This window comes from Vanellus vanellus (assembly GCF_965231255.1).
Source record: "Vanellus vanellus genome assembly, chromosome: 12".
Taxonomy (NCBI): domain Eukaryota; kingdom Metazoa; phylum Chordata; class Aves; order Charadriiformes; family Charadriidae; genus Vanellus; species Vanellus vanellus.
The window spans coordinates 10,349,971-10,372,269 of NC_138917.1; the positions used below are offsets into that span (position 1 = coordinate 10,349,971).

Below are 22,299 nucleotides of genomic sequence, written 5' to 3' on the forward strand. Positions count from 1 at the left end.
CAAAGGCCCAGAAACCGAAGATGATGATGATGAAGTCGACCACATCGGCCAGGGAACATGAAAGCGTAGACATCAGTGGCCGCCCGGTGCTGAGTGTGCAGGATGTCCCGGAAGAATCCACGCACCGGCTGATACATGTTCTGAGCCCTGGAAAGCACGGGGGACAGAGGGGACAGATGACTCCAAGGCTGCACCCCGCACCCCCCCACCCCAACCAGCGCCACGGGGCACTCACATGGTGAGGAAGAAGAGCTTGACCCGCAGCCCAAACGCCTTCAGCTTCCTCTGAGCGTGGCTCTGTCTTGCCTCTTCCTCCTCCTCCTTCTCCTCCTCCTCCTCCTTTTCCTCCCTCCTCCCATCCTCTGAGGGTGAGGCACAGCATGGGTGACAGCCCAGGGTCCTGCAGGGCCCCATCCTGCCCAGCCCCAGCACCCCTCTGCCCTGGGGGACACCAGCCTTGCCCCTTGCCGGGGCATGAGGGCTGTGAATCAGCACTCACCCTCCTCCGGAGCCACCTCCAGCTGCTTCTTCACCCGCCACTTCTTCCTCCTGAAGCGGAGCTGTGTGGCCCTGGGCCCTTCTTCTCGCCCACGGCATCGCCCTCTGGCTCCGGTCCCGTGGCTGCACCCGGTGCCTCCGGCTCTGCCAGCGCCTCCGTCCCTTCCTCACCCACTGGCAGTGGCGGGGATGCTGCTTCCTCCCGCCTCTCCTCCTCTTCCTCGTCCTCTGTTCGCTCCACCTCTGCCTTCTTCTTGGGGAAGGGGTCCTCCTCGTGGTCCCACAGCCCGTAGGACTGGGAAGGATTGCAGTCAGGGGGATGGGGTTCCTGATGTCCCCCACCCCATGCCCCTCACACCCCATCCTGCAGCATCGGCTCTGGTTGCACCCCAAGGACCACCAGCAATAGGTGCCTTGGGTGGAAACCAAGGCAGAGCCACCAAGCACCCACTGGGTGCTCTCTAGAGCCCTCATCGCTCCCAGGAGCATCCCGGGGATGCCCGCCCAGGCAATGCCCGTGGTGGTGTCCATGCCCCAGGACTCACCAGCAGCAGGGAGCGATGGAAGAAGAGCGCCAGGAGCTGGATGAGGTCGTACTTGATGTAGCGGTCAGTCTTCTCCAAGCCCAGGATGCGGGGTGGGAAGAAGGGCTTGCCCTCGTTGCGCACCAGCATGGCGTAGCCGTTCCAGGGGAAGAACCCAAACTGGAAGAGGTATTTCACCACCACCATGACCTGTGGGGACAAAGGGGTCAGTGGGTGGCAGCCGGGGGCCGGGTGGCACCATCCCCTCCCCAGCCACCCCCTGCCCACCTCAGTGAAGATGATGGCCGTCATCCAGAAGCGCTTGGTGGGCCGGGGGATGGATAGCATGGCCCAGAGGAAGACGAGGATGGGCAGGAAGAGTGAGATGACGGAGGCGGTCACCATGTTGTTGAGGATGATGATGAAGTAGCAGAGCAGCTCAGAGTGGGCGGCCACGCAGCGGTACCCGGCCAGCAGCAGCTTCAGGAACCGGTTGTGGGACCGATAAAACTGCTCCGACTCTTCCAGCTCAGGGAAGTACAGCCGCCTGCGGGGTGCAGGGGAGGTGAGCCCATGCTGTCACCCCCAGCCCCGTCCCCATGGTCCCCACGTCCCCGTACCTGCTCATGAGGAGCTCGCTGGCCGTCCGGCTCCGGTTCTGGGGCAGGGCCAGGAGCTCCTGAGACCCGGCCACATCCTCCCGGGACCCCCAGGTTGTCACCTGCTCCTGGCTGCCCCTGGGCAGTGGGTATCCTGCCGGGGCGGGGGTGGCTCCTCGGTGCCCACTGGGGACAGCACGGGGACAGGGGTGAGCCCCCTGCCTGCCGATCCCTGCCCGTGGCACTGCCGGCTGCCCCCTCGGGGGTATCTATGCACCTGCCTGGAAGCGATGCCGTTTTGGGGGTCCGAACCCCTAGACCCCCATGGGCTCGGATCCTCGGGGGCCTCCTCCGGTGGCAGCAGGTAGAGCTCATCCAGGACTCCACGGTGCACATCCTCTCCCTGCAGCAGGCAGGGGGTCAGCGCCACCGCGGGGCTGCCACCACCCTCCCCGTACCCCGGTGCGTGTCCCCGGGGGCTCACCGTGGCCAGGCGGCGCGTGAGGACGTATCTCTCAAGGCGCAGGACGGTGGACATGTCGGTGTGCTCCCGGGTGCAGGCTTCCAGCCACTGGGTCAGCCCGTCCACCATGGCCCGGCACAGCACCCACAGGAACCGCAGGGTGTTCAGCACCCGCTGCACCACGTTGCTCCGCTCTGCCAGGGCGAGGAGAGGGCGGGGGGGGTGTCACTTTGCGCCTGCTCGGACCCCCGTTCCCCCCAGCACCCCCTTGCGCTGTGATCCTGCTGCCCACATACCAGAGCCTTCCTCCTCCTCTTCCTCCTGGCCTTCAACCTCTTCGGGCGCCTCCAACTCTTCCTCCCTCCCTCTGCTGTCCTCTGCAAGAGTCAGACCCCCCGGGAAGGGGTAGGACCACCTCAGCGGAGGGTGGACATTGTTTCTGGGCCCCAGTGGGGCTCTCCCGCTCATCACCTCATCCCTCCATCCAGCGTAAAACCAGTGTGGGCAGCAAAGGAGAGCTGTAACAGCTTGTGCCCAACCCCATCGTAGCCATCTGAGAGTCCACACACGCATGCTAGGAACCCCACTGAGGCGATGCCCCATTATGGCACGCTGACAGCAGCCAGGGCAAACAGCAGGCGCGGGACTGGGCTGCATCCCCTCCCACCCCCTCCAGCCCCATTTTGGGGTGAGCCAGACCCACCTGCAGTGACCTCGGCACCAGGTCGCTCCAGCTGCTCCTGCTCCTGCTGCTCCAGCGCCGTCCTGGTGTTGGTCACCCAGGCCTGGTAGGCGAGCTGCGGGGGGGAGAGAGGGGCTGTCAGTGCCCCGCGGGCATCATGAGACCCCCCCAAGCACCCCAGCCACGCTCACCTGGAAGGCGCTCTGCCTGCCCGGCCGTGGCTCCTCCAGCACCGCTGCCTCCTCCTCCTCCTCGCTGTCCGACTCGAAGAGGAAGTATTCCCCCGAATGAAGCACTGCCGGGGCAGCACAGGGTGTCACGGCATGGCCGGTGCCCGGTGGCATGGCACGGGGTGTCACGGCATGGCCACCGTCACCCCCGTGCTCTCTACCTGACACGGTGCTGCGAGCACGGTGCCGAGGACACCCCTGGGGATCTCCGTTGGGGACAAAGACTCAACTCCCATGTCCCCAAAGCGGGGTCCCTCCAGTGCCGGCGTTCAGAGGCGACCAATGCTGATAACCCCAAACCCAGCCCAGCACCCCCAGTCCAACACCCCGTTAGCACTGGTAAGCAGAGCAGCCCTGGTTAGTGCCCTGCGGCCAAGCACGGGGTCAGGGGACATGCAGGGTGTCACTTTGCCGAAAGCACCATCACCACCGCTCCCTGCAGGTGTTAGTGGTCCCCGGCGGAGGGACCTTGCCGAGGGGCTGCGCCCCGTTATGGCCCCTGTGCCGGGGCAGTACCTGCGGCGTGGTCTAACCATGGCCGCCACCACCGCTCCCTCTGCTGGGAAGGGTCCACTGGGCTGCCAGGTGCTGTGGGACAGCAGACAGGGATGCTGAGCACGGCCAGCCCCGGCGCAGGGGGAAACCGGGCGGCAGGGAAGGGGGTTCACCGCAATGCTCCGTGGGGTTCCACCGGGACAGGCATCAATGATGAGTTGTGGTCACCCTGCTGTGCCCAGAGAGGGGCGGGGGGGACAAGGGGGGGACCCCCCAGCTCTCACCTGGCCTGGCCTCATCCTGCCCCTCGCCAGTGCTTCTGGGCAGCCGCTCCTGGTGGTACTTCTCCTGCTTGGCCCGGATCCGCTCCATCCTGCCAGGCAGAGGATGCTGCGGAGCCCGCTCCCCCAAACCCCCCGGGGGCACCCCCATCCAGCCCACCCACACAGGGGTTGCCCCAAGGTGGAGGCGGCTGCAGGGCAGGGGGGATCCCAGGTGCCCCCCCAAAACCCACTCACTGCCGCTTCAGCTGGGCCAGCGACTTCTTCTCGGCTTGCCGGTGGGAGCGCATGCTCTTCAGGATGCTGGCCTTGAACAGCGCAACACCCCTGCAGGGACAGTGGGAGGGTGAGGGTGGCACCGGTACCCCAGCACCCGCGGGGACCCTCCAGGACCCCAGCCCCACCTGGAAGCCTGCAGGGCAGAAGCCTGGAGGTCCAGCATGACATGCAAGAAGTAGTAACTGAGGAAGACGCGGCGCTGGAGCAGGAGGAAGAAGAAGCAGATGCTGTCCCAGATGATGCCCGCCTCCTCCACGGGCAGCGAGCAGTCCTGGTCCTTGCCCATCTCCTTGGCTGGCAGGCAGAGATGCGGGCAGGTCAGGCAGCAGCCCAAACCGGCATCCCCAACCCCACCAGTTCAGGCAGGGCAGCCCCCAGATCCCCTCCCCCCAGGCCAGCACTCACGGTCGTAGTAGCCCTTGACGGTGCAGACCAGGCTGAAGAGCTGGATCACCCAGCAGAAGTTGCTCTGCATCTGCTGCACGAAGACGCAGGAGAGGAGCTGCAGGGAGAGAGTGCAGAGCATGAGGTTTGTCTGGGGACAGCCACGGGGGGACAAGTGCTGCCACCAGTCCCCTCCCCAGGGGATGCCCAGGGGGTGGGTGACCCCGAGGAGCAGCCCAGGAGCTGTTGCGCGGTCAGCAGCCCTCACCGACAGCATGTTTTTGGAGATGATGACGGTGATGTTGTAGAGGATGAGGCAGTCCCAGAGCACGAGGCGAGCCCGTGCCGGCTTGCGCAGCATGGCGGTACCAAAGAGGAGGAGGTAGAAGCAGGCCAGCAGGTAGCCGAGGCCGAAGAGGCTGATGCGGGTAGCCCCAGTGATGAAGACCACCACCAGCACGAACCAGAAGAGGTAGCGGAAGACCACCACCTTCGCCATGTCCAAATATGACCTGCAGGATGGGGTGCTCAGAGAAGGACCCCATGCTCAGCACCACCTAGTTTTGGGGTGCAGCAAGGTGCTACCCCCACACCCCAGCCAAACCAGCATGGTCCCATTCCCTGCATCAGCCCTATCTTGGGGGACAAAGTGCTCTTGTCCCAGTCTATGGGGTCCCAGTGCCCATGGGGGCCCTGCACCATCCATGGGTGTCCTGGACCACCATATCTCCTTCCAGCACAGACTCAGGGTGTTCCCGTTCCAGACCTGAGGATACCATCCTAGTGGCAGGGGGTCTCCTGTTCCAGCCACGGATAGGTGTCCTGTCCCAGCCCAGCATGGTGGGGAGGGCTTCCCTGACCCAAAGGAGTCCCAGCACCAGTGGGGTCCCATCTCCATCATAGGGGATCCCAGCCCAGCAGGTCCCACTGCCTGCAGGTCCCATCCTGTCCATACCCCAGGGGGTCCCATCTCAGGGAGGGGTGTCCCATCCTGGGGTGGGGGTGTCCCACCTCCACACCCCCAGGTACCCCACCCCATCCCATCCCCGGCTCATGAGTGCCCACCGGCAGTGGATGAAGTTGGGCGTGGGGTTGTGGGGGTCCCGTGCCAGGTCGAGCCGGTCGGCGTTCTCACCGGCCGCCCGCAGCCACTCCTCGGTGCGCTCGGCCTCGAACACCCGCCACTGCTGGGCCACGCACAGCAGCAGCACGAAGTCATCTGCGGGCACATGGCTCAGATTGGGGGGGTGGGTGGGGCTCTGGTGGACCACGCCCCCTATGAGCAGTGGGCGTGGCATCCACAAAGCCCCTCCCTGGTGGGTGGAGCATCCCAGGCCACTCCTCCCCCAGGATGTGGTTTTTATTATGGTCCTATAACAGGCGTGGTTCTCCACAGACTCCTCCCCTCTGGGGTGTGGCTTTCAAGCCCCTCCCAGGGGTGTGGCTCTCCCCAGGCCCCACCTTCTCCCCAAAGGGGGTGGGACTTCAAACAAGCCCCTCCCATAGGGGGGTGGGGCTCTTCCCCAGCCCCCCCACAAGTGGGTGGGGATATGTCAAGCCCCACCCTAAGGGGGTGTGGCTCTCTTAGCTCCTCCCACCCACCCCTCCACCCTCCCACCTCCCCTCTGCTCACCCTCCTTGGGGCAGGATGGGACCCCCATGGGCAAGGGGGGGACAGGGACCAGAGCGGGAGCGGGGGGCGGGACAGGGTACCCCAACAGGCAGGGGGCTGCCAGGGGCTGGGTTGCCCCCGTGGGCAAGAGGCTGCCGGGGGGGGTGGTGGGTGTGTGGGTACTCACTGATGAGGTTGGTGGATTTGGGGGGCACGAAGAAGTCGGGCAGGTAGAGCCACTTGATGAGCGCCGAGTTGATGGGGAGGGCCTGGCTCCAGCGCCACGGATAGTCTGGGGAGGGCGGTGGGCACACTCGATGCCAGCCCCCCCCGGCCCCTTACCCGGGGCGGGCAGCCTGCCCACGCACGGACCTCCACCTCCCTGACCCCTGCAAAGATGCCCCCCGTGCCCTCCTGCCCCTTACCCACGCAGAGGGCGGGCGGCATGCCCACGCACAGCAGGTACTGGTAGAGGAGGAAGATGACGAGGAAGAGGCAGTATTTGGGCCAGAGGCGGGCGATGGCCGCCCGCCGGCGCCGCGTCAGGATGACGACCAGCCAGCAGCCGTGCAGGATCACCATGAAGTTCATCCGCTGCCCGATCACGTTCACCGTCATCAGGAAGCAGATCTGGGGGCGGGGGGTAAATGCAGATGCTCAGCCCTGGGGTGCCGTGAGCGGTGGGACTCCCCCCTGCGGTGCCCGCTCCCCACCTCCAAGCCAAACTTGTAGTAGAAGTAGTTGAGGAAGTATTTGGCACAGCTGCCGAGGCCGTGGTCGAGGTGCTCACGGGAGATGTCCTCAAAGATGGTCTCGGTGACGGGGGCCACCAGCTGGTGCTGCTTGCGGTAGTACTCTTGGCGCCGGTACACCACCGCCTCGAACACCAGCAGCAGCAGCACCAGGAGGTGGTTCTGGGGGGACGAGGGGGTGCTCAGGACCATGGCACGCCACTGAGCATCCCCCCCCCCCCCTTGTGGTCCCCACAGATGGGGTGTCCCCATGCCCACCTGGATGTAGCCCAGGTTGGGGTAGCCCTTGCGGATGCCAAACCAGTTGGCAGGGTCCACGGGGCCCCGGTACAGCGTGGAGTTGCCCAGCTCCTCCGGGCTCAGGTTGGTGCCGTTGAGCTGGGGCTGCAAAGGGGAGCACCACTGGGCATCAGCACCCCTCGCCCCTGCCACTGGGCCCCCATCTCCAGCCATGGACCCCCCCCCGGTTACTGCCACAAGCACTGAGCATCCCCTCGGCACGGCCACCCGGGCACCTGGGTGCAGTTGCTGGAGTATTCACTGGGGTCAACAATCTTGAGCTGGTAGAGCATCTTGCAGACGATGATGATGCAGGTCCAGACGGTGGAGAGGCAGGAGGCCATGTGGCGGAAGCGGCAGTAAGGCATGGCGAAGGTCCACAGCAGCACCAGCAAGAAGTTCATCAGTGACACCTGGGGCAAGGGCCATGTCAGCACCCTGCAGTGCCCAGCTGAGCCCCCCTACCCCAGGGTCCTGAGACTGGTACCTCCTGCAGGGCCACCCAGACGGTGTAGAGAGCCACCAGCTTGAGGATGTGGAGCTCCAGCAGGCGCCCCACAAAGACCTGCCCACGGGTCAGCATGTCCGAGAAGGTCCAGCCCAGAACGATCAGGCGCTCCAGCACCAGTCCCCATTTGGTGGGCACTGTGGGGACACGGACTGTCACAGACACATCTGCAGCCACCCTGGCTTGGACAACACTCCAACCCATCCCAGTATCATCCCACTCTTGGAGAACACCCCAATCCACCCCCATAACCTCCCATGCTTGGAGGTCACCCCAAACCCATCTCCCTACCCTCCCAGCCCCTTCCTGGCTTGGACGATACCCCAATCCATCCCTGTACTCACAGCCCCTTCCTGACTCAGAGGACACCCCAATCCACCCCCACAGCCCCCCAGACTTGGAGGACACCCCAAATCTGTTTCCCTACCCTCCCAGCCCCTTCCTGGTTTGGAGGGATGCTCCAATCCATCCCTGCATGCCCCCAGCCCATTCCTGGCTGGGAGGACACCCCATCTCACCCCATCCCCCTGTCCCTGCCCAGTACCCTGTGACGCGGCGTCGGCGTCACCCGTCTCGGCGCTGTCAGCAGCAGCCGCATCCCGCAGCAGCCGGCTCCCGTGCAGCTCCTCAGGCCTGCGGGGTGGAGGGCTCAGCATGGGGACAGGGTCCCAGGGTGCAGGAGGAGGGGGGTCACCCCAGCATGGGGTCCTACCTGGGGATGTGGCAGGGTGATGGAGTGGCAGCGGGGATGTGCTCCAGGTCAGTGATGTGCATAAACGGACGGTGGAAGTAATGGAGCTGGAGGATGCAGGCCAGGAGGAAGAAGCCCGGGATGAGGGTGCTGGAGAAGAGCTCGGAGACGCTGAACTGCTCCAGCCCCAGGTCACCCAGCCTAGGCAGGGAGGGGACAGTCAGCGCGGGGCCGCATCCATCCCACCCTGCACGGGCATGGAGCTGGCATGTCGGGGTTCAACCCCAACTACCCCTATGCCTCAGTTTCCCCGCGTGCAACGCATCCCTTGGCCATGCCCCGGTGCCACCATGGGGCTGGTGGCAGCAGGGACCCCACGGTGGGTCAGGGACACTCACTGCTCATCAGTGAGGCCTGTCAGGTTCCTCCAGTACATGGGGAAGTCCTCGAACTGGAAGGTGTAGACGGCGATGAGCACCAGCATGGTGTACGCCACCACCAGCCACCAGAAGCCCTTCAGCACCTTGCGCCATAGGCTGTAGTACACCTGCGGGGACAGGGACATCAGTGGGGCCACACCAGGGATGGGGATGGCGATGGCGATGGGGATAGCGTCTGTGGCACCTCCTACCTGGAAGAGGGTGAGGCAGAGGAGGAAGAGGAACATGTAGACGATCTTGTAGACAACGAGGCGCCCGGCGAAGCTCACCACGATGAACATGCCAGCGCAGACGCAGATCCAGTATTTGGCGTAGAAATCCCGCACCAGGTCCCCCAGTGCCTTCAGCACGTCCCGCTGCCGGCTGGGCTCTGCAAGGCAGGGAGGGGGCTGCAGGCAGCCGGGCTGGGGGCACACACGGCCCCCGCCATCTCCGGCAGCTGCCTGCATCCAGGCACTCGTGCCCCGGGGATGCTCAGCCCGGCACAGGGTCCCTCTGGGTGGGTGATGCTGGGAGCCCTCACCCGTGTCCGAGATGGTCACCTCCAGGAGCGGGGTGGCCGGGCACCTCCTCGTTAGCAGCTTCTCCTTCACGAACCGTCGCAGCAGCAGCCAGAAGGTGAGGGTGAGCAGGAGCTGCGGGGACAGGCGGTGAGCAAGGACAGCCGAGTGCCAGCGGGGAGAGGGACGGGGACACCGGGCTTACCTTGGCCCCCAGGTCCAAGCAGGGATATTTGGGGTGCTCCAGCCCCAGCTGCTTGAGGCTCATGAAGCCGATGCGGGTGGGCAGCTCGGGGGCCAGGTCCATGCCCCAGACGTACTGCAGGCTGCAGAGAGCGATGCCGTAGAGGAGGAGGAAGGGCGAGCAGAGCATGGCGAAGTGATGCCGGCTCCGCACCGTCCAGATGAGGCATGCCCAGAGCAGCAGCACGAAGGTCAGCCAGCTCTGGTAGGTGATGCTCCACACCTGCGGGAAGGGAGGATGCAGCCGTTCACCCGGGAAGGGAGGATGCAGCCGTTCACCCGGGCTCAGGCCGGGAGGCGCCCCCCACCCCGTGTCCTTCACCTCCCCAGCCCCTTACCATCATGGCGATGAGGGCACAAACGTAGCTCTGGTTCATGACGACGTGGCCCAGGGCGTGCAGGGGCAGCCCCTCCACCGGACGCCTCCTGCCTGGCCGTGGGGAGGGGGACCGTGAGCTGCCCTCCGGGCCACGGGCTGGCCTCAGGGAGGGGGAGGTGGCGGGGACGGGCTTACCCGGCTCCGGTGAGTTGCCCATAACGTGGACGGTGCAGTTCTCAGCGCCGCTGCCTGGCTTCCCGGTGCTGGGGCACAGCATGGGCTGGGGGGGGCAGAGAGGGTTCAGAGCCCACCCCAGCACCCCCAGAGCACCCCGCACCCCGCAGCTGGGGCATTGCTTGGGGGGGCATAGCCTCCCCCCCAAACCCACCTTGGTGTCCTCAGCCACGCCATCGGTGTCCTTGGGCCAGCTCTCCAGCTCCACCAGCTCCCTCTCCGGGCACCTCGCTGGCGGCTGTGCTGGTGCCGCGGTTCTCTGTGAGGGGCAGGAGCCAGCTCAGGGCACCCCACTGCAGCCACTGGGGGAGCAGGATCATGTCCCGTCCCCATGCCGAGGCACCCCCCCACCACGGGCACCCCACTGCCTCCCACCTCCCCACCACCGGGCACCCCCAGTGCCAGGGCTGCGGCAGTCAGCACAGCGGGGCACACCACGCATCGGCATGGGGTCCGGCTCAGCCCCGCAGCCCCTCACCCTGGCGTCCAGCCGGCGCAGCTTCACCAGGGTGGCCATGGTGTAGTAGAGCAGGAGCAGGATGCCGGGGTTGGCATAGACGGGCCAGGGGTGGTCAGTGTTGAGCACCAAGGCATTGGGCCGGGAGCAGTTGCGGTAGAGGACGATGTCCTTGAAGCCAAACACCCTGCGGGGACAGAGCGAGAGGTGGTATCACACCCACCCCCTGCCCCGAGCCAGGACCCCCACTGCCAGCCACGGTACTGTCCCAGCGCTGGCACAGCACACGGCTTCACCGGGCAGCTTCTGGCCACCCTCCCCTGGGACCCACCACAGCAGGCGGTGGGACAGGGGCCAAGCAGGGCGCAGGGTTGGCCACTCAATCGGGGTGGCACGGGGACCCACGGCACAACTCCCTCCCCAGGGACTCACCGTGCCCATATGGTGGGGGGTGGGAAGACCCCCTGGACGAAAGGTGCCTGGTAGGCATAGAGGCAGAGGAGGTGGCAGCCGGCATAGACACCGACGAGGATGCAGAGGGTGTCAAAGGCCAGGCGGCTGGCAGGGAGGTGGCAGGCCCACCACGTGCACAGCCCCACGAAGAGCAGGTAGTAGACGCTGGAGGAGGCGGAGGGCAGGGTGATCCCTGGGGAGCAGCGCCCCATGGGCGGTCAGTGCATGGCGGAGCATCCTCCGGCCATGCAGCCCCCGCCCGAGCATCATCCCGACTGGGCATCCCCCCTGGACCGAGCATCCCCCCTGGCAGCACGGTCAGACCCTCCCTGACTCACCGCATGTCCCCCCCTGTCCCATACCCACCAGCCAAGGCCAGCAGCAGGATGGCCAGTCCCTTCCCGGCCAGCCAGAGCAGCCAGTGAGCCGTCACCCGCAGCCTGGTGCTGAGTGGCGTGTCCCCATCAGCCGTGCCACCGTGCCGCTCCACATCATCCTCTTCCCCCTGCCAGGCGAGGAGTGCGGTGTGAGCCCGGTGGCTGGACTCAGACTGCTGCCCCCCGTGCCTCAGTTTCCCCACTTGAGGGAGAGCACGGGTGGACGGCCGGGGCGCTCTGCCCGGCGCTGTGCGGGCGCGCAGCCCGGCACCTGGCTGTGTTTATCTCATTAGCCGCTTGGAAAGCGCCTCCGAAAGGCGGCTGTTTTTCTTGGCGCCGGTGCCCGGGTTCCCAGCACTGAGCTTTTTTCCAGGCTGCCTCCCGCGCTGGCCCCGCACTCGCAGCAAAGGCATTCGTAGCGGCCGGTGCTCCGGTTACAGCCCGGCCATGGCCGGAGCGGGGCAGGCGAGCACCCGCCACGACAGCCCGGACCAGTGGGGAGCACCCCAAAACAGGGCTGAGCCCCGAGGGGTGTTTGTTGAGCTGGGGGGTGCCATCGGCTTGGGGTTGTGTCTGTTTGGGTGACCCCAGTGCCACAAGCACATCGTCCCGGTGCTCCGCTGGCACTGCCAGGCAGGGCTGGCATGGCACGGCACGGCACCCAGCCCTGCACCCCGCCGGCGAGCTCAAACTGGGCACCAGCATCCCATGATTGCCTGTCCCATTGCCCTTCCTGAGCCCAGGGGTTTTGGTGTGGCGGTGCCAGCCGGAGCCTGGGGGTGCAGGCACTGCGCTCCCCCCACCAGCGGGCAGCCCCGCATCAAGCGGTGCCGTAGGGCCGGGCTGTTTGCCGGGATCCCTATAGCAACGCGGGAGCAAACACGGGCACTCCTCCGCAGCTGAGTCACCCCGGCCCCTACGAGGTGCCGTGCTGATGACACAGCCCTCCGCCGCTGCCCGCTCGGCCGGGTGGCCAAAACTGCCCCAGTCTGGGTCCCCGGCCACCAGGGACATCCCCGTGCCAAGCCTCCGTGTGCCAGGTTGCCCCCCCTGGGGAGGGGACAGGGACCGGCCGCCATGCCCCGGGGAGGCTGGCAGGGGCTCGGCGGGATGTGGCGGGTGGGATGCTGCCGACAGCACCAGGGTTGGCTCTCACCCGCTCAAGGGGCTCCAGGGACTCCGGCCTCCGGCCGCGGGCAGCAGCGCTGGCCTTGGGGACGAGGTGGCGACACAGGCACAGGCAGAGGGACGAGACCAGCAGGATGCCAACGTCGGGCGCCACGAGACGCACCGAGTTGGGGATGTCGCTCAAGTCCAGCCTGGAGGGGGGAGAGCGGGGCAGGGGAGGGCTGAGGGGTGCCCCCCCTTGCCACTGCCAGCCCCCAGCCCCACAGCGCTGGGGTAGCCTTACCTGGTGACCCCGATATGCCGGGCAAGGACCTCCCAGGTGCTGCCTGCAGGGAAGCAGGGAAGCGCTGAGTTTGGCAGACCCCGCAGGGGTGGGCTCCGAGCCCACCCAGAGCAGGCGGCTTCCCCACGGGGAGAACATCCCACATCCATGGGGGCCCAGGACAGGGTCCGTGCCCAGCCCAGCAGGCGCTGAGTGGGCAACCTGGCATGGCACAGCACCCCCCTGCTGCTGGGCACGTGGCCGAGATCCCGCAGAGCCTCAGTGGCCCCCCAGCACCCATCAGGATGGGATCCCCACACCCACGCGTCACCATCTTGGGCGCCCAGCCCCGAGGCACTGCAGGGAGAGGGGGAAGCCTGGGAGGGCAGAGGTGCAGGAGAGCGAGGGCAGGCACGGGTACCCCCATGGCAGGTTGCCCTGGCACCCCGTACTCACAGCTGGGCCCCAGCAGCTGGTCCAGGATGGGCAGCGTGTACAGGCATATTTGGAAAACGAAGTGGGCGAGGAGGAAAAGGATGCTGGTCCCCAGCAGAGCTTTGAGGAGGCGGCCGGTGTGACCTGCGAGACACAGGTACCTCATTACCCATCACCTGAGGTGACCCCGGGGAGCACCGGCATCCCCAGTGGGGACCCGGCACCCCCGGGATGAGCTGGGAAGGAGTGCACTGCAGCCATGCCCAGAGATGCCAGGGGTCTGCCCCAGCGTGAGGGTCCCACCAGGACCTTGCACGTCTCGCTGTGCACCCACCACAGCCCAAGAACTCTCTTTCTTACTGCATTACTGGGGAAACTGAGGCACAGGGCAAATGCAGGGATCCAGGGCCCCGGGACCACACTCCCCCCTCCTTGCCCCTGCAGCACCCTCCAGCCCAGTTGGCACTGGGCACTTCCCAGCTCCATCGCACCAGGACCAGCATCGGGATGCAGCTCACCATCCCCATCCCTGGTGGAACGTGCTGTGGGGCGGCTGTGGGTGGGTGCCAGAGGGTCCCCCGCACCGCGAGCCCCGTCAAACCTTCCACCAGCTGCAGCCGTGCCCCCAAGCCCACCCGGCTCCCCGGGCCGCGCGCCTTTTTTTCCTGGCCACGGGACAGGCAGTGAGCCCACCGCAGCTGCGCGAGGGCCGGTGAGCGGCCCCGGGCCAAAAACTCTCCCTCCGCTTGTTTTTTTCCTGTAAATCTGTGCGAAAGCTCTCGGCAGCACCCGGGCTCCGGGGCCGCTCGAGCCCATGAAATATTCAGAGGGCAGAGCTTTTAGCCGCGGCCGTGCCAGGCGCTGCCGGCTTGCGTTACAGCGTGGCTCAGCCTGGCACGGAGGGCAGGGGGACAGCAGGGCTACTACGGGCACTCCGGTGCCCACCGCGTGGCGGGGAAAAATGTCCCATGACACCTCCCACGCGCCCGCCGGAGGGGAGGCACCTGCGCGCCCGCCATGGGGGATGCACCCCCTGCGCCCCCCACGGGGGACGTGTCCCACGTCCCCGGGCAGGGCGGAGGGGCTGCTCATCCCTGCCGACCCGGCGGGCACAGCCCAGCCCTGAGGTTTCTGGTTAATAAGGCTGGGGCTCAAAACTGGCCATTTTGGAGCGGGGAAGCCTATTAATAGCCGCGCTGGGCTATAATTAACAGAGCGAGGCCGCCACGCGGAGCCACGCTGCCCAGCTGGGGGGAAACCGCAGGGGAAGGAGGGCAGGTACCTGCCGCAGAGTGGTTGGCAGCCCCCACGCTGCCCAGCACCCCCCCGGCCAGAGTTGCCCACCCTTCTGCCCGCCGTGCCCTGCCCGGTCCCCGTGTCCCAGGCTGAGCCCCTTACCTCCGGCGGAGCCCCGGGTGGGCCCCGGGAACCAGGGCAGGAGCAGGAGGAAGAGCAGGTACACCAGGGAGAGGACATTGAAGCGGAAGAGGCAGGCTGGGGGCAGAGGTACGGGTAGGGTTAGTGACGGGGATGTGGCACGGGAAGGGTGCCGCACCCCACCAGGATCCCTGGCTGTATCCCACCCACCCCCCTCCCCGAGGATGGCACCCCAAACTGCACAGCGAGGGATGCCTGAGCAGGAGGTGAGAGACACCCCAAAATGAGAGGCACCCCAAAACGATGGGTGGTCCCGGACAGGGGCTCAAGTCCCCCAGAGATGCCAGAGAGGGACACGGGCAGGAGCTCAGGCTGGGTCAGTCCCAGCGTCCCACATGGGTGGCATGGGGAGGTGGGGGACACCAGAGGTCCCAGACATGTGGGGTTACAGGGGGACAAGAGCCATGAGCAAAATCTGCTGCGTTTCCACATTGTTCCTGCAAGACCATGCCGAGGTTTGCAGGGACCCCCACCGCTGGGCTGGGACCCCCACGGCTGGGCTGGGACCCCCACCCACGGCCACCCTGGGGCGGTCACAGCCCCTCACCTGCACCCAGCCCTGCTCTGGGCACGCCACCAGCTCGCCACCTTCCCCCTCGCTTATTTTTAGACCTAAATTACAGCTTGTTTGCAGGCGTGAAACTGTCAGAGGAGCTGGGCAGGGAGCGGGTCCGAGCCAGCGCCCCGTGGAGCGGCCGCCGGAGGGGACAGGGACCGCGTGGCGGGGACATCCCGGGGCAGCTGCCACCGCGGCCAGGGACGCAGCGTTCCCGTTGACCGCATACACACGCCAGGCGAGCGGGGGGGGGCTGTGCTTTTTAACTGTGCCACCGGCAGTCCCAGGGCATCCCTCTGTCCCCTCCCCTGCAAACCAGAGGGCTGTATCCCTGCACTCCCCCCCCCCGGCCCCAGCAGGCTGGGGGGGGTTCCCCCCCACTCTGGGTTGGGGAGACCCCTCTGGGGCAGTCTGGGGAGGGGACAGCCACAGGGAACCAGTGTTGGGGACCCCAGCTCTGCATGTCCAGGGCAGGGACCTGCTCCCCTTCGCACCCCGCTTGGGAAGGGGGTGAGGCAGTGGGGGCTGAGAAGGCAGCCCATGGCCCCATGGGGCTGGGGGGGGTGAGGAGGGGGGCAGGCTGGGCGCCAGGGGACGTGCTCAGCACCACCAGCCCGGCACAGCCCTTCCTGTGTTTACGAGGTTTCAATGGGACAGCACATCCTAGGACAAGGGACAGCGCGGCTGCGGGGGACACGGTGCAGCCCCCCCTGCCCCGTGAGCAGCCCGGCACCCCGGGGATGGCAGGGGATCCTCGGAAGGTGCGGGGGCGGTGGGATGGGAGACACCCAGGAACGCGCCCCACAGCCCGGGGCACATCCCACGCAGCACCCGTCGGGGCTAATGCCGGTCCCCAACCCCACAGCAGGGTTCCCAGCCACCTCCCTCCCCTGGGGAGCGCAGACAGCCCCCAACCACGGGCGGGGGGTGGGGGGGGGTGTCACAGGGAGCCCAGGGTGAGGAGGACCAGGACCACCATCCCACCAGCCACCTCTCCGCAGTGACCCCAGGACGCGTCACCTCCCCGCACGCTGCCGAGGGTTGCTGGCTACGTTTCGGCAAACCATGATCTCATGGAGCAAATATTCCCCTTCCCGCGCCAGCGGCGACAGGGCCGAGAGGAGCCTTCCCGGCGCGTGGGCGAGCCGCGCTCCGGCTTACGTGGGAGCCAGCCAGCCCCCCCCTCCTCCTCCAACAGCCACCAGCACCCCCCGTACTGGCACTGACCCCACAGCGCACCCCTGAGCCAGGACAGGGTCCTTTGGGTGTCTGGGGCGAACCAGCCCCAGCGTGAGCCCTTGTCCCAGCTGCGGCCACCCTGTGGGTACTGGTAGTACTGGTTGTGACAGTCCCTCTGGCATCGCCTGGGCTGGGGTCTGCCCGAGAGCTGTGGGGACAACGGGGACCGTGGGCACAGGGGGGAGACCCACAGGCATCGCTGGGCACCGAGGGACACACACACGCTGCAGGGACCACTCGCGCCCCGAGCGACAGCGTGACCCACGTATTTTATGCCACCAGCACTGGTCCCCCGCGGGACTGGGGACATTACTCCCGGGCTGGGGCCAGAACAGAGTGGGCATCGCGGTGGCTCGGGATTGCCTGTGGCACCTTGAAGGGCTAAAAGCAGCCACCTGCAAATGCAGAACGCGCTGCTGCACCCTGGGGCTGAACCAGCACCCGTGGGACCCTCTGACCGGCGGCTGCCCCTCCACCCCGGCTCGAGGCATCACCGGGAGAGCTCCCGGCAGGACGGTCAGTGCCCTCCGGCTTCCACCAGCGTTTAAGGGCTCAAGGATGGAAAAGGAGGGGGGAAAAAGATGCTGACGGTGTGCTGGGCATGGCACAGCCCAGTTTGGGAGCACCTGTGGTGCCCAGCTTTGCACCCACACCTCCTCGGCAGGGCCGGCGGCAGCGGGGTGTGCCGCGCCGGTGCTGCGTGGGTGCTCCGTCCTGCACCAGTCGGAGAAAACCAGTTCCCCGCAGTGCTGACAGCGGAGAAAGCGCCAGAGCAGGGAGAAAAACCAGTTTGGCCTGTGGGAAGAGTGGCAGTGGGGAGAGCAGCCCCCGCGGCGAAATCCGTCCTTCCCGCACCCCGTCGTCCCCGCGAGGAGCTGGGTGGGTGAGTGGGTGCAGCGCCACGGCACCCCCCGTCCCCCTCCCCGCGTAAGCAGCACCCATCGCCCACGACGCCCCGCGGTCTCGCCTCTGCTGCACGCACAGGGCAGGATCTGCCCCGCGCTGAGCATCTCCCCGTGTACCCCCAAGCAAAGTTTTATCCCGCATCCGCGCCCCAGATCCCCCCCTTTCCCCAGCCCCGCCACCGCAAGGGAGTCGGGAGCAGCCGGCCCAGCTCCCACGCTGCCGGGGAGTTCACGGCCACCGCGGCCGGCGCTGGCAGCCGGCAGCACTTGAAATATTAACGACGTTAATGTGCCGGGAGACAGATAAATCTCAGCAGCGGGGAGCTGGGTGAGATGTGCCGGGTTTCCTTCACGCCGGCCTTCAGTCTCCCCTTGAGATCTCCCCGTGGGAGGGGAAGGGGGTCATCGAGGACCCCATGTGAGGGCAGGGACCCGGCAGCAAGGGTGGGGGCAACCAGGGAGAGCCGGCACCGGGTCTCTCCCACCGCAACCGGGCCGGGGAAGAGCGGGAAGGGCAGCTGCAGGAGAGGGTCGGGGTCTGGCGCAGCCCACTCCCCACAAACCGGGCACCGTCCCGTGCCCAGCCGGCTCCCGGGGATGGCTCCATACCCACCTGCGTGGGGAAAGGAAAGGGGGCTCCCCGGCCCCCACCAGCGATGGGGGAGCCCCAGGCACGGGCTGCGCAGCACCATCCGCCCTGTGCCCATACATACACCGATTGGCACCGGCGCAGCCGCTGGCTCTGCAGGGACCTGCGGCCGCTCAGGATTAATTAGCAGAGCTCTTTAATTCCCTGCCTGCCCTGCTATTCTCACACGGGCCCGTTACCTGCTGCCGGAGCCAGGCAGCTCTGCCAAGCCGCTTCCCCACAGCCGGGTCCTCCCTCCTGGCTAACAGCCCCCAACTGGGGTCCCCAGGGCAGGGGGGGGGATCCAGACAGTGTCCCCAAGGGGTCACTTTGCACCCAGGTCCCTGCACTCTGCACCCACCAACTGCAAACCAGAGACAGGCTAACAAACGCCGACCACAGAGGCTCTCCCCATCCCAAAATCCGGTCGGTCCCAAAGCAGCGAGCCCCTGGGCTGGCAGAGCCAGCTGCCGGCACGTTCCCAGCCCCAGCCCCAGATCCTCTTTCCGGGAAGAGGGAGCAGCCCCGCCGGTTCACCCGCCGTATCCTGTTTTTGTGGAAAGTCAATCCCGCTCCCGCCAGCGCCGAGGCAGAGACCGGCCCCGCTCCCCCGGGGATGCTGCGGGAGCTGCCCCGGGAGGGCACTGGGACGGGTGCCAGCGGGTGCCACGGCTGCCAGCCTGGGAAACCCCAGCAGCCGGCCAGCGGCTCACGCAATGGGACAGGGAACACAGCAGCTTTGGGAACGGGTGCTCGCTGCCACCCCACTGCCTGGGGACACCCCTGTCCCTGGCACCCACAGACCCAGGGGCTGCGGTCCCTACACCGGGCACACACCAGGACGGGGACAGCCCATGCCAAGGGGCCGGAGGAGCCTTTGGGGCGCCCAGAGCCACCGGCTCAGCATCGGGATGCCCGTGCACACCTCCTGCTTTCACACCCGCCTGCGCACAAGGACCTCCACTCCCATCACACGGGGACACTCCTGGGTGCACCATAATATTTCCCACCGTGGCAATGTCTGCCATGCAGCAACGCCAAGCAGTGCCCAAACAGCCCCCCCTTCTCCTCGCCCAGTCCCCGCGGGCGCCCCAGGACTCTCCTGCGCTGGGGCGCAGGGGAGGCAAAGGGTTAAACCTGACCTTGCCCAGCCTTCGAAGACCTGCAGGAGCCATAAAGCCCCTGCAAGCCCAACCTGCAGCAGCCCTGCCGGGACACCGAGAGCCTCAGGGGCAGCGTGAGCCCCGGGGGAGCCCCCACAGCATCACCCACCTCAACGGGGCCACGCGGGGGCTTTGCGAAAGGCTCAGTCCCGGGCAGAGGGGCACCCCGGCGCGGGCAGAGCCCAGGCAGGCTGCAGGCAGCCGGCCCTGCACCTCCCATCCCCCTGCGCGCCTGGGGAGGAAACGGGAGTTATTGCTCTTGGAGACAGTGGTGGCTTTTTTTTTTTATATATATTTTTTTTCTTCTTTTTCTTTTTTTTTTTTTTTTCCTTTCTCTTTTTTATTTCCCTTCTTTTTATAAAAAGCACCTGACCGCAGGAGGCAGCTGGTTGCAGCCCACGCGCCCACCAGCACCCAGCTGGGCACCGGCCCCCTGCGGCACCCAGGGCCAGCCGGGACCCCCCCAGGGACCCCCGGCACCCCACCACCTCCTGGCCGGGCAGGGGGCTCAGCCAGGAGGGGCCGTGTCCTCACCTCACCCCGGATCAGGCCCCCGGTTTGGGGGTCACCGCAGCCCCAAGGAGGGGGGCGGCTGCCACCGCTGCCACCTCACCCATCGCTTCTGCCTGAGCACCACGGAGCCGTGCTGGAGGCATCACAGCCAGGAGCATCACCCAGCCTGGGGGTCCGGGTCCCGGTGCACAGCTACCTGGTCCCAACCCCCGTCACCCCTCGGGTGGGATGTGCACTAGTGGGAAGGCACAGCGGGCTGTGCCCCCTGCCGGCTCCGTGCACCCCAGAATTCCAGCAGGCAGGACAGAGCCGAGGCATCTCCCTGCGCCGGGGGTGGATACGGCCCGTGGCATGGCTGGGAGCCGCACCGTGGGGGTCCGTGCCTGTGCCAGCCCGTGGGACGCAGAGGGTTGCCCTGAGCCCTGCCGTGGGGGCCAGCTCCGGCGCCTCCACCCACCCCGAGCTGGCCGGGAGCCGCAACCAAACATCCTCCGGACGTTTGGGAAGAGCCTAATTGCCGGGGAAGGAAGGGCCACAGGCGGGTCATGCTCCGGGGCTCTTCCTCCTCCTTCCCCCCCCCCCCCCCAGGTGCAGCAGGACGAGCCACATCCCCCCGTGCCTCAGTTTCCCCTCTTCGGTGCGGATGCGAGGCCCCAGACCCCCCCAGACCCAGCTGAGTCACCCGCACGGCTATTTTGACAAGCGGCTGGAGCAGGAGGGAGCTGCTCTCCCCCAGGACAGCCCCCGCCCAAGCGGGGCCCCAAATTTAAACAAGCCACCTATGAGCTCACCAGGGAGGGGGAAACGCCAACACCACTGGCACCACCGGCCACGGGCGACAGCGGGTCGCCAGCACAACATCCCGTGCCGGAGCGTGGCAAGAGGGCAAGTAAGGCTGGCACGATTTGGGGCCAAATGGGTATAATCGGGGCACGAGGCCCCCATGTGCGAGGCCGCACCCAGAGGCCACGTGTCCCCCCCCGTGCACCCATGGGATGCGGCCGGCGGCTCCCGCGCACCCCGGAGCAGCGGCTGCCACCCCCTCCGGCCGGGGAGGCCTTGTGCAAGCGGCACCCGGCCACCTTCCCTTCCCAGCCCCGTTCGTTCCTTCGTAGGCAGGGTTATAATTAACCTCCTCACATCCTGCGCGATGCACTGAGTCACTCCTCCAGCAAACCAGGCAAATAAAGAGAAGCTTTTTCAACAGTCACCGACTTCCTCTGCCAGCCAGGCTCGCCCCGCACCGCACCGGCGGCACGGCCAGTACCACGTACCCCAGCCCGGCTGCCCAAAAAACGCAGCTGGGACAAAGGCTGCTTGGCTGGATGTCACCCCTCTGGGTGACACTACCCCAAAAGTCGTGCCACTGCTTACTTCCCCGGGGCTGCAGATCCCCCGGCATGGGCGGCGTGAGCCCGGTGATGGCAGCCGGACCCTGCCCGGTCCCGGGCACAAGGAGCCCGTTGAACAATCCTGTTTATGGAGAGGTTTTTTTTCCTTTGCGTCTATGTAAAGGTAAACGGAGAATCCCCAAACAGGCTCCCCCCAAGCAGCCGGGGTTCAAAGAGCCGATTCTTGTTCTGCGCGTCCCAGGACACGGGTATTTTCCAGGCTGGTAGCCAGACGGTTGCCTCGGTGGGTGGTGCATCTGCCTTCAAAGGCCAGCCAGCGTTGCTCCCAACGGGCCGGGAGCAGCTTGGGAGCCACGGCCCCGCAAGAGGCTGCTGCAGCCGAGGTGGATGCCCCGCTCCCCGCCGCGGCACCGGGACGGTACCCAGGCACGGAACCAGGATGGGTGCCAGGTGCCCCCCACCCCCCTCCCCCCGGAGCATCGCCAGGCGCAGGGCTGTCCCGGCACCCTCTTTGCCCCCCAACCTCACAAGAGGCAGAAAAGCGAGTGGGGTGACACGGTGGTGTCCAAACCGGGATGGTTTTGGCCCCAAACAGCCGCCGGTGCCGGGGGTGCGTGTGTGCCCGCTGGCTGTGCCTGGGGGGGGCTGGGGGGGGGGGACGGGACACGACACGCACGACCAGGGCGCTGCCCCCACACCCGGCCCGGAGAAGTCATAGCGTTTCCCGAAGAGCGGGCTCGGTCCCGCGTGGGGCTGGGGGAAGAGCCGGGCAGGGTGGGGTGAAGCGGACACCCCCCCCGCCACCCGCCGCGCGTCCCGCCACCCACTCCCCCACGGACCCTCCGGCGGCTCCTCCCGGGGGCTGTGGAGCACCGCGACCGCGCTGACGCGTGGAGGGGACACAGCGCACCTCACCACCCCCCCCCCACACCCACCCAAAACCCAACCCCTCCGCCCCCGGTGCCCCGCACTCACCGGCGAGCAGGGCGAGCGGCAGCAGTAGCCAGTACAGCCCCGCGCACAGCGCCCGCCGCTCCATCCCTTCAGGCGGCGGCGGCGGCGGCGGCGGCGGCGGCGGGACGGCCCATGCCCCGCCGTGCCGAGCCGAGCCGAGCCGTTCCGCCCCGCCGGGGCTGGGCAGGCCCCGCTGGCCCGTCCCGGAGCGCTGCGAACGGAGGAGTTTTCCCCCCGCCCCGCTCCCGCCGCCTTTATAAGCGGCGCCGCCCGCCCCCCTCGGCGGGCTGGTCCGGCACGGCTCGGCACGGCACGGTCGGGCTCCGGTTTGCTCTGTTCTGCCCCCGGTACGGCACGGTACGGTACAGTACAGCGCCGCCCGCCCCGCCTAGCGCCGCCCGCCGGCACTGCAGCCCCGCCACTGCTG

General features: G+C 67.2%; 1 protein-coding gene across 1 annotated transcript in view; it reads right to left on the reverse strand.

Annotated features, from left to right (window-relative positions):
• Positions 1–22,015, reverse strand: part of PIEZO1 (piezo type mechanosensitive ion channel component 1 (Er blood group)) — a 25,083-nt gene extending 3,068 nt beyond the window's left edge. Inside the window, 42 exon segments of the mRNA XM_082489631.1 lie at positions 8–52; positions 54–147; positions 236–362; positions 500–592; positions 595–793; positions 1,044–1,232; positions 1,311–1,569; positions 1,643–1,807; positions 1,903–2,024; positions 2,106–2,278; positions 2,381–2,461; positions 2,788–2,881; positions 2,958–3,061; positions 3,513–3,584; positions 3,776–3,864; positions 4,010–4,099; positions 4,177–4,345; positions 4,457–4,553; positions 4,704–4,947; positions 5,501–5,654; positions 6,235–6,339; positions 6,473–6,677; positions 6,761–6,961; positions 7,058–7,183; positions 7,315–7,491; positions 7,566–7,723; positions 8,131–8,219; positions 8,299–8,478; positions 8,676–8,824; positions 8,909–9,087; positions 9,241–9,352; positions 9,423–9,683; positions 9,799–10,059; positions 10,168–10,272; positions 10,492–10,657; positions 10,903–11,116; positions 11,290–11,428; positions 12,457–12,619; positions 12,712–12,750; positions 13,143–13,269; positions 14,524–14,619; positions 21,894–22,015. Of these exon segments, the coding sequence (XP_082345757.1) occupies positions 8–52; positions 54–147; positions 236–362; positions 500–592; positions 595–793; positions 1,044–1,232; positions 1,311–1,569; positions 1,643–1,807; positions 1,903–2,024; positions 2,106–2,278; positions 2,381–2,461; positions 2,788–2,881; positions 2,958–3,061; positions 3,513–3,584; positions 3,776–3,864; positions 4,010–4,099; positions 4,177–4,345; positions 4,457–4,553; positions 4,704–4,947; positions 5,501–5,654; positions 6,235–6,339; positions 6,473–6,677; positions 6,761–6,961; positions 7,058–7,183; positions 7,315–7,491; positions 7,566–7,723; positions 8,131–8,219; positions 8,299–8,478; positions 8,676–8,824; positions 8,909–9,087; positions 9,241–9,352; positions 9,423–9,683; positions 9,799–10,059; positions 10,168–10,272; positions 10,492–10,657; positions 10,903–11,116; positions 11,290–11,428; positions 12,457–12,619; positions 12,712–12,750; positions 13,143–13,269; positions 14,524–14,619; positions 21,894–21,957 (5,976 nt within the window). The 5' untranslated portion in view covers positions 21,958–22,015.
• Positions 22,016–22,299: the final 284 nt, after the last annotated feature.